We start from the raw sequence: 15,826 nt of genomic DNA, 5'->3' as shown, positions 1-15,826 counted from the left end.
CTGGTCAGAAGATATTATAGGAGTTCTTTGTATTATTTTTGCAATTCTTCCCATATTTTGGAAGTGTTTCAAAACAACAAGTTAATGACTGAAATAATTAGCCAAGTAGGAAAATGATTTATTGTATTTAAGATGACACTTCAAACTTAAAGTATTATCTGGCATCTCTACTAGGAAGTGTGTTATTATAGCTGAGTTCTATTAGACTATAAATTCCTAACAAAAGTTCTGTTAGACTCTATAAATTCTTAATAAAAAAAGCAAGAGAGAACACATTTCTGGAATCTCCGAATGTGGAGACAGGATTTTCAGGCCTGGGAAAAATTCCTGTGGTATAGGATGAGACAGAGGTTGATGCCAGAGAGGAAATCCCAGACTACAGAAAGTACCTGGGGGGAAAAAAAAAATAACTGTTAGTGTAAAGGACAACTCATGGGAGCCATAGCATTATGGCCACATTACAATACTCAGTGTATCATCATCTTGGCTTTTATACTTAAATGATATGGATTATATTTTCCTATTTTAGTGAATCCTTATTCAATTGGAAGTCATTTGCAAAGCAAGATTTTTTTAAAAAAAGGAAGTAATTTTATAAGCATTGTTGCTAGATGAACCAGTTCCTTTGAGTATGTGATAATAGTTTTCTTTTCTCATACCATGTCTGGAAAATTTTGTGCAATAGAACCGGGTCTTTTTTTTTTTTTTATCCTTCTGATCTCCTTACAACTTACTAATTCTGCTCCAGCACAGTTGGGGCTGGACATTCAGGGAAATGTGTTTGGTAGCAGTTTGGCAGGTCAGACCCAGGGGAGCGGAGGAAGAGGTGTGTCCAGAAGGAAAGGGCTTTCAGTTCCTGGAGTTCCATTTCTTGCCGGCCTCAGTGGCGCCTGACTTAAGGAGGGTGTGATGCACAGTGTGCAGTATTCTTTTTTTTTTTTTTTTTTTTAAATCCTGTAGGTTTAGATGTCGGTAATTAGTGTTTGAGGCGATGGGGATGGCTGGCTAGAAAAGTGGCAATCCCAGAAGTTGTCCTCTTTGGGGTCCTGGGTAACAGCCCACCTCTGTGCCGCTGTGAGTTGTCGTCACGCTGGAGTTGGTTGGGGGTCTGAATGTAGCTCCCAGGTCGTGTTGCCCAACAACACGGTGGTTTTCAGTTGGCACGCTCAGCAGAAGTGGCTAGGCTCAGAAGCAACTTTTCATTTGTGTGCCCTAGAGGTGGCCTGCTCAGAAAATTATGCAGGTGTCCCCACATGGAGGCGCTGGGAGCCAGCACTGCGCTGGCCTGTGCTGTCATGAAATAGAAGATCCTAACCTTCAGAGCCATCAATCCAATTCTCTTCATTGGCTATGCACTCACTTAAGAAAACAAATACTGTTTTCAAACAAATGTATTCGCTCCCAGCAGGCTATGTTGTTGAGTCAATTTGCTTTGCCTAATACCTATCATTTGCTCTCAGTGATTTAAAGTGCACAGGCACCATTCAGTGTAATTGATCTTTTGGGTGGAAGGATTATGTCAAGCAGTGCTGTTTTTTGTCACGTATACAAGTTAAAAGCAAATGCATATGCTGGCTGATAAGTCAGATATTTTCAATATACTTTTGAAAGTACATTTTACTTACTTACTTACTTACTTACTTACTTATTTATTTATTTATTTAAACTACATTCTATTTAAAAATTATACTTTTTTTTCTCTTTATGCTTACGGAAGGATGTACAATCCAAGGATTGATACTACTGTTAATTAAGATCACTTTTTGTGGCAGGGTGGGTGTATTTTGTTCTCCTAGAGAGTCATTCAATTTGGGAAGACATGTGAATACGACTTACATTCTTCTAATGAACATTACATGTTAGCTCTGAGCGGTGAGGGTAAGTCTCATCTCCATTGAACAGGGTACAGAATGTGATACAGTCTGGGGATGGTTTGGGTCTAACTCCTTATTTAGTGATCTGGCCAGTATCCTTCCATGTGTCTGTTTGTTGTTTGAATGGAACTGGGGTTCAAATTTCAACCGCCAACAGGGAGCAAGAAAGTCTTATCCATGGAATACGATGCAGGCCTAGTTAGGGCATCTAGGCCGCCACCATCATTTCTTTTCACAGTTGTCTCCCCGTCCTTGAACTCACCACAGTTTGAAAAGGCGGTATATCAGAAAAGTATCAAAAGACCAAACCAGAGCTGAACGGTTTCTTTTAATCTTCTGTCATTTTGCTTTTTTACAACTTCAAATTCTTGGGAGTTTCCATGGTCAAGCCCCGAAATGTGGGCCAGTCCCTAATCAGTAACCAGATAATCTCTTTTTTTGGCATATGTGTTATAATGTTAAAAATGGGAAATCACTAAAAAAGTCAAATGGAGAATTCCATTTGCTCTTAGGATTTCCTTTCTTTTGAGGCTTCAGGCTCGGAGCTAAAGTGCCTTTGGTTTTAGAGAATAAGAAACAGATAACCACAATGCCCTGAAATTACCTTTCTGCCCTAAAAGGGTTGGAGCTGCACTGGGTGAGTTACAGCCCTGTGGGCCCAACCCAGGGTAGGGAAGAGATAAGACGACGGGCTGGAAGAGGCACTTGGCATATATGTCTGTCTGGGGGCACCCCTTTGCCTCAGGAGATTTGGGGAAGAGAGTAAGAGCAAGCTAACTCTCCGCCTAGCGGCAAAGAACCAGCCTTTTTCTTCAGTTTAACTTCTGCTTTGTCTTGGCAGGGACTGTACACGATCCACCTTGAAATGCTTTTTCTGGCAGCATAGTTGCTGTTAAAAAGAAAGGAAACTGAGATGGGAGGTGGAGCAGAAACATTTTTTAATATTGTGATATGGGTGGGAAAGGAAGAGAATATTTGCCGGCAGAATATCTGCCAGAAAATAGTTTCTTCCTTTATGAAATTAGATTAGTCTAACTGTGATCTTTACGGTCTCTTTCAGTTCAAAACTGTGATTCTTTGAAGATTAGTGTGTAACTCTCATTCACTCACTGAATGGTGTCTTTTTAAAGTGTGTTGCAAAAACGCTCCTGTGAGCCAATATCCATGAAGCATATCTCCTGGTTAATAGCTGTGATTCCTCTTTGTGAAGACAGCAGCTAGAATGCCTTGAACCAGAAGCCTTTGTTCACTTCAGATTTTGAGTGGATCACAAAAAAAGCAAGTAAGCAAGCAAGAAAGGATTTCCCTGGGTGCGGGTGAGGCTGAGGACGTATATATGGGGAGCTGGGAGTGAGGATGAACAGAAACGAGGTTTAGTACGAAGACCGTAACTGAAGAGCAAGTACCTAAGGTACAAGGCAGCTTTCATTGTAAAGACTCATTCACATGTTCCTTCATCTTCTTTTAATTTCTCATCTGATTGAGTTCTTAACAGGTCTCTATTAAGGATTTGTTTGCAGGGGAGTTCAGAGTACTCAGAAGTGTTAGCAAGGTTTACCTGTAGGGGGAAGGTACCACAGTTTCCATTTGTCATCTGAAAATCTCTTGCAGTGATTTCTGAACTTATGTTTTCCCGATACCATTCTGCCTCTCCGTATTCTCCTTTGGATGGCCTTCTTCTTTGACCTGTCTTCCCTCATCTCTGCTTTCAGTGATGTCCCTTTACTTCACATCGTCTGTCTTATCTCCAGTGTGTATCTTGTTCCTCATACCTCCCTACTTCCTGTATGCTGTTCTCTTCTACCTGCTTCTTTTCGTGTGAACCATGTGTTTCTAGTAAAGGAACTCTTCGACTTGAACAAGAGTCAGAGACGTGCAGTCCTATTCACGGTGCTAGGTTTTCTCTTGTCCCTTTGTGTGCATGCATACCGTGTCTGATGAGCATGTTATCATAATGCCTTGAGATTCTTCCACTAATTTTTAAATAAGAACAATGGAAACAGCAATGATGCCAGTGTCCCTGAACCTCTGGAGTTACTCATTGCTGGTTATGTTCCCCAGGAATCAGGCCCTGAACTGGAGATTAGCATGAAGGTTTACTAGCTTAATTGTAGGATCAACACCAGTGCAATGGAAGGGGAAGAAGTAGGACTGGGCAAAGGGAGAAATTAGGTTGTGATGCAGACCTAGTGGGAAGCTCTGGAATGAGGGGAGAGGTCTGCTGTTGGGACGTCCTTCCAGAATTGTCTCCTATTGGGATGAGGGTGGGGGCTGAGCCTTTATGCCTGCATGGGCTGCCCTGGAATGGGTGTGTGGCCTTGCTTGAGGTGGCTCTCTTCAGACTAGTCAGTCCCCATAGAGGGCTGACATTTGAGGGCTGTCCTCCAAGTAGTTGAGGCAGTATACTGTCCTTCATCCCTGAAAGGGCATCTGGGCAAGACCATCACAGAGTCCACCACAGGTATCTCCCAGAAAAGTACCATGATTGGAAAATTTGTAGGTCAAGATTAAGATCTCATAGGAAATACAGATTAGGAAGAAAAATAAAAATGATTATGATCTTCTAGGAAATAGAGATTATGGAGAAAAGTAAAAACATTAAAGCATTTAAATGTACAACAAAGGTCTTGATATGAAAAAAAAAAAAAAAAAAAAAAAAAAAAACTTCTAGAAGCTGCCTACTTCCAAATGCCCCAGAATCACAAGCATCAGAAACCTGTTCTGGGAAGCAAGTCTTTTCTGGAATCATCTTCTTCAGATATGAAGGACGATTTCTGTGACATTCTGATTCTGAGGCTGGTTCTCCCATGGCTTTGCACTATGCTGACTACACCTCTGAGTTCTTTCTGGCGTAATGTACAATGTCTTATACTCCCTGTACCTGCCCCCATTGGCTTTAAGCTCTTATAAGTTTTAGAAAAGGTGCCTGTAACTGACCAGTTTTCTCTTAGTTATCAATAAAGCCTAAAAGGACTTTTTCCCCTTCTGGGCTTAATCCTCTTTATATATGTCGAGAAAGTTTCAAACAGATGATCTATGTGAGATCATGTTCCTTTTAAAAATCAAATGCATGTTTAAAAATAGGTAGAGAATAACTATGTGATATGTCTACTGTATACTGAGTTTCTACCATGTGCCAGGCCACACATTGGCAAAAGATTACTATAAAGGGATACTTACTATTTATATTCAACATTTAGCACACCTCTAGATCTTTTGCATACTTTTACTTTTAATCCATATTGGCCTCCAGCAATTAGGTATCATGATCACTATTTTGTCCGGGAAATAAGATTATAGAAGGGTAAATACTTTGCCTAAGATCATACAGCTTGTAGCTTACTGAGCCAAATTTTGAATTCAGGTTTCTTTTCTTCACTTCCTTAAAAATACCCTACAGCCCTACAGTTGATGTTCTTTCTGTTATTATTACACAACTTTCTATTTAGATGACTTCTTCATCGCAGGGACTTCGTTTTCTACTTTTTCCAAGTTTCCCAAGAAAGTTTAGTACTAAACAGTAGGTGTTTACTAAAGAGTTTCGATTTCACTTGAAGGGATTTTACAGGTCACATCAAGAAAACTTTTTAAAATCGATAATCATCCCGTCATGAATGGTTGGCTTGTCTCTGAAACAAAGTTTTAATCACAAGTCTTAAAAGTTTTACCACTTAAATTTCTCTTGAAGCTCGATGTTTCTCTTCACTTCCTGCAATAAATTCTGACTGATCTCCCTGACTCCATTTTTGGGCCTTCTTCCCCCCCCCCCCCCAATCCAGTATGAGGATCCTTCTAAATCACATATTCTATCTTTTTTTTACTAGCTCTCATCATCTCTGGAGAGTAACTCAGTTCCTTAAGTTGGTGCCCAAAGGTCTTCACAATCTGCACCAGACATCTCTAGCTCTGTCTCTTGCTGTTTCCCCAGTAATTCTAAACACTTTTATTCTCTTAGACACATTTCTACATCTCATATATACTTTCATAACTCACTTATCATTAGGATGGGTGTATGCAAGTGCCATGCCTTATATAAAATATGCATGCATTTGGAGGACAAAGTTTTTAGAGATCCAAATATTCCAAATATATATTTGTGTCTTTCTTTTGTTCATTTCTGTAATTATCTTTTTAAGTCTTCTTTTCCTAGTAGACTTATAAAAGGCTCATGACTCTTAGATTTATTACTTGGATTATTCTATAATTATCATAATTCAGATTTATTGACTGAGAGAAGCAAGGTGGAGAGAAAAACTGTGAAAACAGATTCTATTTCTGGTTCTCTAAGCTTATTCATACCATGTATAATATACTATTATATACATACTAGGCTTTCAAAAATATCTATTGAGTGAAATGCATTTGATGAATGCATGCAAATTACATGTTTTATATAAATATGTAAGTATTTGAATGTCAAAAATATTTGTTAGACCATGACATTCCAAATATATGATTGTTTTCTTTTATTACTTATGAACTTCTAGTTTGGCTTTTCAAACTTCCAGTGAATGAGAGAGAACATGACAAATGCCAGTTCATGTTAAAATACTTCCTGAGATTTTATTTTAGCAGTTTTAATGATTAATGTTATGCTTTTTCAGTGCCCTCTGATGCACCATGTTAATAGAGTAATATGATTGAAATATTCACTTGCTAACTGTATAAGTTAATAAATTTCAGAAGGACTTAATGGGTATGATGCATGCATAATTTACATAGTACAGCAAGTCACGAAGCACCTGTGTAACTTCCTTTTGGTTCTCAATCAGATGTTAGTCACATCAAGTTATAATACATAAAATTATTTTTGTTAAACTTCATAATTAATTGACTTAGTAGAGGCAGAAGACTCACATTCTGTGTTTGTCTGTGTTTCTGTGGGATTTGTCAGAAACAAAGGCATGATCTGTAGGTTTTCAGGGTTTTGGTTTCCTAAAGGTGTCAGCTAAAAAGTGACTCTGAAGGTCTCTGGAGTTACCTAGGAGTGATATGAATGACTCCTGGCGCCCAGGATGACTACTAACATTACCATATTGAGTTAATAGGACAGAATCAATACCGAGGGATGCCCTCACAAATAACGAGAATGACTAAAGAGGACTACGTTGTCCACACCTCTTCTCTACTCCAACTATTTCCTCTAATTATATAGTTTGAACCTCAGAGTCTGATGCCTCAGTGTTAATACACTGGCTTCCCCAGTTCTCTCAATATCTGCTGAAGAGAGTCCACCAGGGATCTACAATAAAGTGCATTATTGGCACCCAAACATAAATTTATAGAATGTTTGCATATAAAAGGACTGTTGAAATCATCTAAACAATATATGAACTTCAAATCTTCATATAACACCTATTACAAGTGGTCATCTAGGATCTCTCCTTGACCACCTGAGTGACCAAGATTTTGTTGCTGCAGAAGCAAGTTTTTCTTCTTTCCAAGAACTCCAGCTATTAGTTCTCGTATGTTAGATTATCCTGAATATACCTCCCTCTAACTTCCAATAAGCAGTCCTTCTTTGTTACCTGGAGCCACATTGAAATTGAACATGACTTCCACATGTCAGTTCTCTCTGCATTTGAAAATGGCCAGGGTGTTTCCTGAGCATCTCCTCCTCTCTGTGTCATCACCTGCAGTTTCTTTAACTATTTCTCTTATGATTCAATTATCACTGGTCACTGGCCTGACCAGTGTAGAGGCAAGGACAGTTATTTTCTCATTCATTCTGAACACTTTACTTTTGTAATGCAGTCTAGGTGAAGTGGGTATTTTGGGTAATAGTGACACAGAATAGATTCCCATGGAACTTGAACACAACTCAAGTTCGAATTTGTGCTCTGGCACATCACATTTTTTTTCATCATATGCTTCAGTTGGCTTTATTTACATCTATGTACAGGGCATTTTATATTTTGATTTTAGCATATGTTTTCAACCTGTTGATGTAGTTTGGGGATTTGATGGAATCATTCACTATATTAGCTATCTTTTCTTGTTTCATGCTACCTTTACATTTAAGAAACGTGCTATCTCTGACTTCAGCAATCACCAACAAAAATACTTACCTGGTCGAGGCAACAGTAGAGCGGCAAGGAACTAGAGACCCTTCTGTACTTTAACAAGGATTAATTTACTCGTACTGTTTGGTTACAATCATTTAACTATAATCATACCTATTATTAAATGTATGTATCTATGGTGTGATGAATCAGAAGAGTGGTTGCTCTTGATGGTGGTGGGGGAATGTAGAGGAGATGAACCAGAGAAAGGCACAAAGGAGCTTCTGGGGGTAATGGGAATGTTTGGTATCTGAATGACATGTGGCTTAGATAGGTGTATGCTCTTCTTCAGCAGAACTAAGGAAACCTTTCATTTAAGATCTGTGCATTTCATTGTCTTTAAATTGTATCTCGCTTGTAAAACAGTGTGTAAATTCATTTATTGCTTGGATCACCAATTATTAACAATTAAAGTCAGTTTTGCAAATTAAAATCTTGAGGTTTGGAATATCAAAATGACTTTGTCAGTATTTGACAGTGATGAAATCCAAAGTAGGATGTAGAACTCAACCACTGTTTTGTATGAATTGCCTTTTAAATTCATCCTTTGAATAACACTTCTTTAGGGTGTGGGTGGGATGGGAAATAATTTTCTTTTGAGCCGTCGACTTGATATTCAAAAAAAGATGGATAATAACATTACTATATTTTGGGAACATATTTTCAATAGGTTTTGCTTTGCTCTAATTCTAAGGTCTTGGAAATCTGTAAATGGGTTATCAACATGCTATATTCAGTGAGTGTTTATTTAGAATGGAGAAAATTAGGTGTCATATTGTCTATTTTGTTCACTGAGTATTCTTTACATACCACTTCTCTGAAGGACTTCTCCTTTCCAAGGTGATATTGTGTGACAATCATGCCATAGTGTAAGAAATTATGAGCTATGATTATTTGATGGAACCACATGTTCATTAATAGAATGGTGGCCACGATAATAGAACATGATGCAAAGTAGAATGGCTGTTTTTCAGAGATATAACAAAAGTGCACAAATGTCCTCCACTTTTCATTATGAGCTAATATCTTACAATTACATGATACTTTTTATTCTTCATGACTTTTTTGCACGTGTTATATAATCTTATTCTCACACGACTTGGAACATATTTTGTTAGGATTAAGATCATGTACATAGGATGGTGAAATAATTTGAGAAAGATCACAGTAAGCTGTCAGCAGCACAGAGCCCAACACGGGGCTCAAACTCACAAACCATGAGATCATGATCTGACAGACTCTCAACAGACCTAGCCACCCAGGTGCCGCACCCAGGCCCAGAGCCTGCTTGGGATTCTGTGTCTCCCTCTCTCTCTGCCCTTCCCCCACTTGTGCTCTGTCTCTGTCTCTGTCTCTCTCTCTCTCTCTCTCCCTTTCTCTCTCTCTCAAAAAAATATTACAAGAAATTTATAAAAACAATAAATACGTTCTGAACAAGAGCTATCCTTAAAATTAAATTGTGCAATAAAAATAAAATGCTACGAGTAGTGCGTGGCCCATTATATACAATAAAAACTCATTGGATAAATTCACTTGAGGATAATGTGACCAAGTTTATTATATGATTGATAGTAATTCCACATATTTAGTGCACAGTTTTAACTAGAATCTTTGCTTTCTGGGGGTGCCTGGCTGGCTCAGTCAGTAGAGCATGTAACTCTTAATCTCAGGGTGGTGCGTTCAAGCCCCGTGTTGGGCATTGAGCCTACTTAAAAAAAACCCAACAATATTAAAAGAAGAATCTTTGCTTTCTGCATTTGGTAGGTTTTCTGAGTTCTAGTATAAAATGTTTGGAAACTTGTAAGGTGATGGGCTATTAGCAAAGCATCACGGTATTGGGGAAAAAGCTGCATGTTGTTATTGGTTGACCTCTATCAGAAGCTTAACCACTTTCTGCTTGAGTAAAGTGGGATGGGTCCCCCAAGCCCCCACTCTACTAGGATATATTTGGCCTAACAAAGTACATGGAATGTTATTTGCCCTTGATAAGGGCAGACTTTATTATTTCCCTTATCTCACTGATATCTATTTTATTACTTCCTTTCTTTTTAATGGAAAAGTTTTTAAGTAACATGAAATTATATGTCCTTTTTGAAAAAATTTAGAAAATTTAGGAAAGTATAAAGGAAAGCAAGCAAAAACTTACCTTAATGAAAGATGGGCTATTTCTAATGTAATAAGATCCAATTTTTAAAGTAAAAATGTCAATCTCATTTTTAATAACTCATTTATCGAATCTTTTTTTCTTTTATTAGTGCATTAATCTAGCAAACAGTGATTGAATGACTGCTGTGTGTCAGGTACTATTCCAGGAGTTGGAGATAGAGCAGTAAACTAGGCGGAATCTTTGTTTTCATGGAGCTTATGTTTTTCTGAGGGGAGTATACAATAAACACATAAACAAATATAAAATATGATGTGAGATGGTGATAATGCCCCATGACTGACATGTAAAGCAGGTACGTGGGTTCAGAATGATGGCAGTCCTTTTTCAGAGAGAGAGTGGCCAGGAGAAGTCTATCTGAGGATGTGACGTTGTACCTGAAATCATAAAGGTGTGAGAAAGCAAGTTAAGTGAGCATCTGGTTAAGGGAACTCTAAGCGCAGGAACAGTAAATTCCCACCAGGTCCAGCACAAAGCCTAAAAACCTGACAGAGACTGGATATCTAGCTCTCTACAATACCATGATCTAACTTTGGTATCATGGTACCCATTATTCTGCTTGTATCCCTAGCTTAATTAAGGCTTTCATCTTATGTTAATCTTTTTGGTTTTTTTTTTTTTTTTTTTTTTTTTTTTTTTTTGCATGTGTAAAAGTCCTTTTATAACCAAACCCTCAACCACTGGGAGGAAGCACTGCTCCAGAGAATGTTCAAAATAGAAAACTGCTCCAATTCTAAAGTGTGGGCGTCTAGCAGCAAGTAGAGGTTTATAAGAGGCTGCTGAGCAGGGAGGAAGATTTCCTGAGTCATGTCTTTATGGTTTAATATCATTCTGTTTCAAATCAATTATGATAACAGCAGATGCATTTTTTCAAATTCAACTATGAAAGTATGTTTCAGGGAAGTAAGAATGGTTTTTTTGGGTTATCCATGTTTTGGCTTTTATTATAAAATGCTGAGCTGACTTTAGTAGTCACAGAGCAATTAAATTGCCGTGAAAATTATTCCCAGACCCTTCTAATCAAATATTTCATTTATCTCTTATAAATGCTGAGAAGATCCCAGAAATGCCTTTTTGAAATCTAAACAAATTCAAATTACTGTTTCTAGTCTTATGTATCTAAAAGAGAATAGTATTTCTCATAGAAAAAGATAATAAATAAAGATGATTTTAAATAAAATACCAATAGGTATAAAGTTAATTTCAACCAAGTTATACTTTCTAGAAAATCACCTAACTCTCAATGATTGTTGAGCTCAGTAGTGCTCACCAGCAGTAACATGACTTCAGAATAGGTAAAATTAAATCATGGTCAGCACAGCTTTAGTGTTATGTAGATTTCATATTGCGTTTTCTCTGGAATTGGTAATGGAAACTTGACTCATTAGAACAATCAGAAAAACAAAGAAACAAACAGTGTGTTCTCAGTCCACCCCCAGTCACCATTCGCATTATGCATTTAGCATACCTGTCTTACTTTCAAGTTTTTCTCTTGAGGGAATTAGGATTAGTAAAACTATCCGTACAATCATAAAATAAAAGAACCTGAAAAATCCATCTGCTTGCCTGCCTGCCTTCCTTTTCTTTCTTTCTTTCTTTCTTTCTTTCTTTCTTTCTTTCTTTCTTTCTTTCTTTCTTTCTTTCTTTCTTTCTTTCTTTCTAATGTTTATTTATTTATTTCAAGAGAGAGCACACACAGTTTAGGGGCAGAGAGAGATGGAGAGACAGAATCCCAAGCAAGTTCCATGATGTCAGTGCAGAGCCCCACACAGGGCTCGATCTCATGACCATGACATCATGACCTGAACCTAAATCAAGAGTCTGACACTGCACCACCCAAGCGTCCTCATCTGCTTTTATTTCTAAGCAACTCCTTCTTTCTTCTTTTTGCTTAACAAACATGAAACCCATTTTTTCAAACCATCTTAACACCCTTTATACATAAGTCTAAATTCTGGCTGCTGGGTTAAAATGAAAGACATAGAAAAGCTGGACTTTTAGGGGTTAGTTTGTCCACAGGATTTATATGATAATAAAGTAGCTTTTCCACTGAAAACTTCTTAGTAGTATTAACTAATTATAGTTGAGAAGAGAAATGGTAACATTTCTTCTTTGGCAGCATTGAAAACTGATGGCCTGTGACTTATCTCAATAGTCTAGAATCAGAAATTTGTCTGTGGAAAGATGGATACTTGGGAGCCTTGCACATCTGTGATTTATGTGGCATTTGACTATAGTTTTCCAAGCTGTGATAGTTCACAATTTAAGCACTTCTCATCACCACCAAGCAACTCCAGAAAATATAGCATCTTTTAATTTGAGACCTCTCAGTTGGCCATACATGGAGATGTCAGGAGAGTTTTGTGGTGACCACGTGCCACAGGCATCTAAGGATATGGTAGAACCGGAATGAACCCGTCCATGTCACTGACAACATGTGTTATGTATTATTATGGTTCTGGTCTCTAGATTTTAATTTCTTGGTGACAGGATCTATATTTGGGGAAAAAGAATTGTCTGGGCTAACTTTCTGTGTAATAATCGTTTGGATTAAATGATTATTTTCCATGCAAATCTAAATAAGATGCAGAGACTGTGGGTGCCAAGGATTTCTGTGTGAATCAGGGGGTAGGAATAACAAAGGAGGCTGTTCTGTGTTAGTGGTAAGAAAGCATCTCTTGGAGGCTAACACATATACATACTCGAATCAAGATTCAGGTAAACGTACTGGTTAAATGGTGGTCACCTGAAACCATTGCCAACAATCAGATGTGCAACCCTGCAGTCCACGTGGCAAACATGGGGGGCGGGGGTTGGCAGAAGTCAACTGCTCTGATTGCTTGAGAACCGCAGACAATGCAGCAATCTTCTCCTCGAAGTTGTTCTGGTAGAAAATAGGCCTCTTTCAAATCCGTGGTCTCAATCCTGTCCAAACCTGGAAGTTACCTTTCACATATATTTTTTCTTATTGCCTGCCTGCTTTTTGGTTTATGCAAACAGCAGTCAAAGAAAAGGTTATAGACTCTCAGAATGAAAACCAAACTTAACTTCTGCCTGGAAAATGCCACTCAAGAAAAAAAAAATTGTTACTTATTTGCCACCTCACAAGTGTACTATTTGAGCACTACCCTTTACTGTATGTATTTTTTTCATATATGGATAAGATAATAAGTTTTAAAAGGGATTTCACTTTTCACAGTGATTACTAGTGGCTTGGTGATAATTGCGGGTTGGTCTGCACAAGACCATCAAGAGTTTTTGGGGGTCATCCTTTAAATATTTTCCTTTTCTTTATTGGTTTGCCTTCCAATCATGTAGATATTCCAACAGATTATACTCTTCAATTAGAGCTGAGAGTTTTATCTCATCCCATCTTATTTCCATTTCCCTTTCTCCTGGTGTACGTGTGTGTGTGTGTGTGTGTGTGTGTGTGTGTGTGTGTGTGTGTATTTATTTATTCCCTGGTATATACCCTAAGACTCTTAGGGAAAGGAAAATTATTTGCTAGATTCTTAGGCCTTTGCCTGAGGCAAAGTTCCATGAACATACACGAAGTAAAGACCACTGTTTTGAAAGAAAAGTAGACAATTGTTCTTTTGAATCCTTCCTGCCTGTTGTAGGAACTGAGAAGTGAGAAACAACAGTCAGGCTGGAGAAAATAAATTGGAGCAGTGTCAGGAGGTTGCTTTGGTACAGCTGCTCATGCTCAGTGAAGGAATGAGTGTACATGCAATTTTACTGGAGGACAAATGAATGAGAAGTCAAACACAGAACGTGTAGAAAGAGGGTGATGCCTTTTTGAAAATGATAATTTAAAAGAAAATTTTAATGCTTATTTATTTTTGAGAGAGAGAGAGAGAGAGAGAGAGAGAGAGAGAGAGAGACAGAGTGTGAGCAGTGGGAGGGGCAGAGAGAGGGCGACACAGAATCTGAAGCAGGCTCCAGACTCTGAGCTGTCAGCACAGAGCCCGACACGGGGCTTGAACCCACAGACTGTGAGATCATGACCTGAGCCAAAGTCGGACACTTAACTGACTGAGCCACCCAGATGTCCCGAAAATGATCATGTTTGTCACTAAATTGTTTTTGTGATTACCTCAAACATAATTGTTTTTTGTGGATTTTGAATAATGATTTTTTTATTCAAATGGGTTGAAGGAATGGGAAGTGTATCGGCAAATACATGCTTCTTCCCCAGATGAAACTGTCTTTTTCTTAAAATGAGGTTATAACAATCCTCCTCACAAGCATTATGAAAACAAAGCTATGAAGTCCTTGGTTTGAGAGTAGGATTAGGATGCTAGTCACCACTTACATGTTTTCGTGTAACTCATTTATCGTAGGGTTCTTTCACATTATTATAAAAGTTAGAGCTTATTGGTGTGACAGTTGAGAGGACTTACTGTGTCCCAGAAGGACCTGCCTTGGATGTCATCAGAGCTACCACAACTCATCCTTGGTACCTCATTTGAAAGCATTTTCTGAGAAAAGTAAACTTTCATTTTTAAAATCTGTCAGTTTGAAATGCGTCTGTCAGGATCTTCCCTATGTCTGTAAGGAAAGAGCCAGAACAGTGTTGATGCTATTCTTTCTTATCTCATTACTTTTCCTGTCATGTTTCCAGTCTGGTTTTGACCAACTGGATATTACATCTGTTTCCCCAGGTGTTGTGTGTATTGACTTAAGGGCTTTTCTTTTGCTAGGAAACAATGTCATGAGAACCATCCATGGGGTGGGAGAGATGATGACCCAAATGGTACTCAGTAGAGGCTCTATCTTCCCCATGAGTGTGCCTGATGTTCAGCCCAGCATCCACCCCAGCAAGCAAGGAAGCCCTGTAGAGCCTGAGGACGTGACCGTGATGGACACCAAACTGAAGATTATTGAGATTTTACAGGTATGCTGCATAATGGAAGCAAAGTGACAAATACCTAATTGAGCTTCTTGGTTTAACTTTCTTAACAGACTTTGTTCCACATCACTGTGGAAATATTCTGAAATGCTATTGATCTAATTTATTTCTTTTAAGTTAATGACACTGTTTAACATATTAATTACATTTGTTCATTTCCATTAAATGTATTAATGGTGATATCTAACAATTGTGGAGTGCTTTGAGGTTGACAAAACCTCTTTCATATGCATTTTCTCATTTAGTATTGACCCTGATTTCATTTTACCTTCATTTAAGGATTTCAGAGCAGGCAAACTTGAGATTGAATTCTAACTCTATTTCTATTTTTAATTGAATTGGATATGTAATTCTGGGTATCCAGGTTTATCACTGTAGCAAGAAACTGAAATAAAATTTTATTTATTATTAGCAAAATGTTAATAATTGGTTTTTGTATTTTATATAAGTGACTATCTTTGTGCTTTTGAGGCTAGGAATAATATATATATTTAAAATTAACATAGTCAAATACCTAGCTCTGTGAATTTAAAGGAGATAAATTATTATTTTATTCCCCCTGGTTTAGTGAATAAATTCCCTATTACTGTAGCTGTGAATTCTTATATATATATTTTTAAGTTTGGAAAGTAGTTTTATGATACTTTAATTATAGCATTTATTCTAGATTTGGAGAATGGAGCCTGGAGTTTTCAAGGGTCTGTTAAGATTCTGGATACAATTTACTAGGTCTTTCATCATAATTTAGTGTAGACTGAACTACCAGAAGTGGGTTAGTAGTCCTGGAAGGGTCTGTACATTTTTATTTAAAGTA

At 37.8% G+C, this 15,826-nt stretch overlaps 1 protein-coding gene across 8 annotated transcripts in view; it reads left to right on the top strand.

Annotated features, from left to right (window-relative positions):
* Positions 1 to 15,826, top strand: part of ITPR2 (inositol 1,4,5-trisphosphate receptor type 2) — a 489,277-nt gene that overhangs the window by 167,921 nt on the left and 305,530 nt on the right. For all 8 annotated transcript variants that reach the window (XM_045061584.1, XM_019834732.3, XM_019834731.3 and 5 more), the window contains one exon: positions 14,804 to 14,997. In XM_045061584.1, the coding sequence (XP_044917519.1) occupies positions 14,804 to 14,997 (194 nt within the window). The remainder of the gene's footprint in view (positions 1 to 14,803; positions 14,998 to 15,826) is intronic.

This window comes from Felis catus, chromosome B4, assembly GCF_018350175.1.
Source record: "Felis catus isolate Fca126 chromosome B4, F.catus_Fca126_mat1.0, whole genome shotgun sequence".
In the NCBI taxonomy this organism is placed as follows: Eukaryota; Metazoa; Chordata; class Mammalia; order Carnivora; family Felidae; genus Felis; species Felis catus.
Note: the sequence above shows the minus strand (reverse complement) of the source record. Positions and strands in the feature narration are given on the sequence as shown.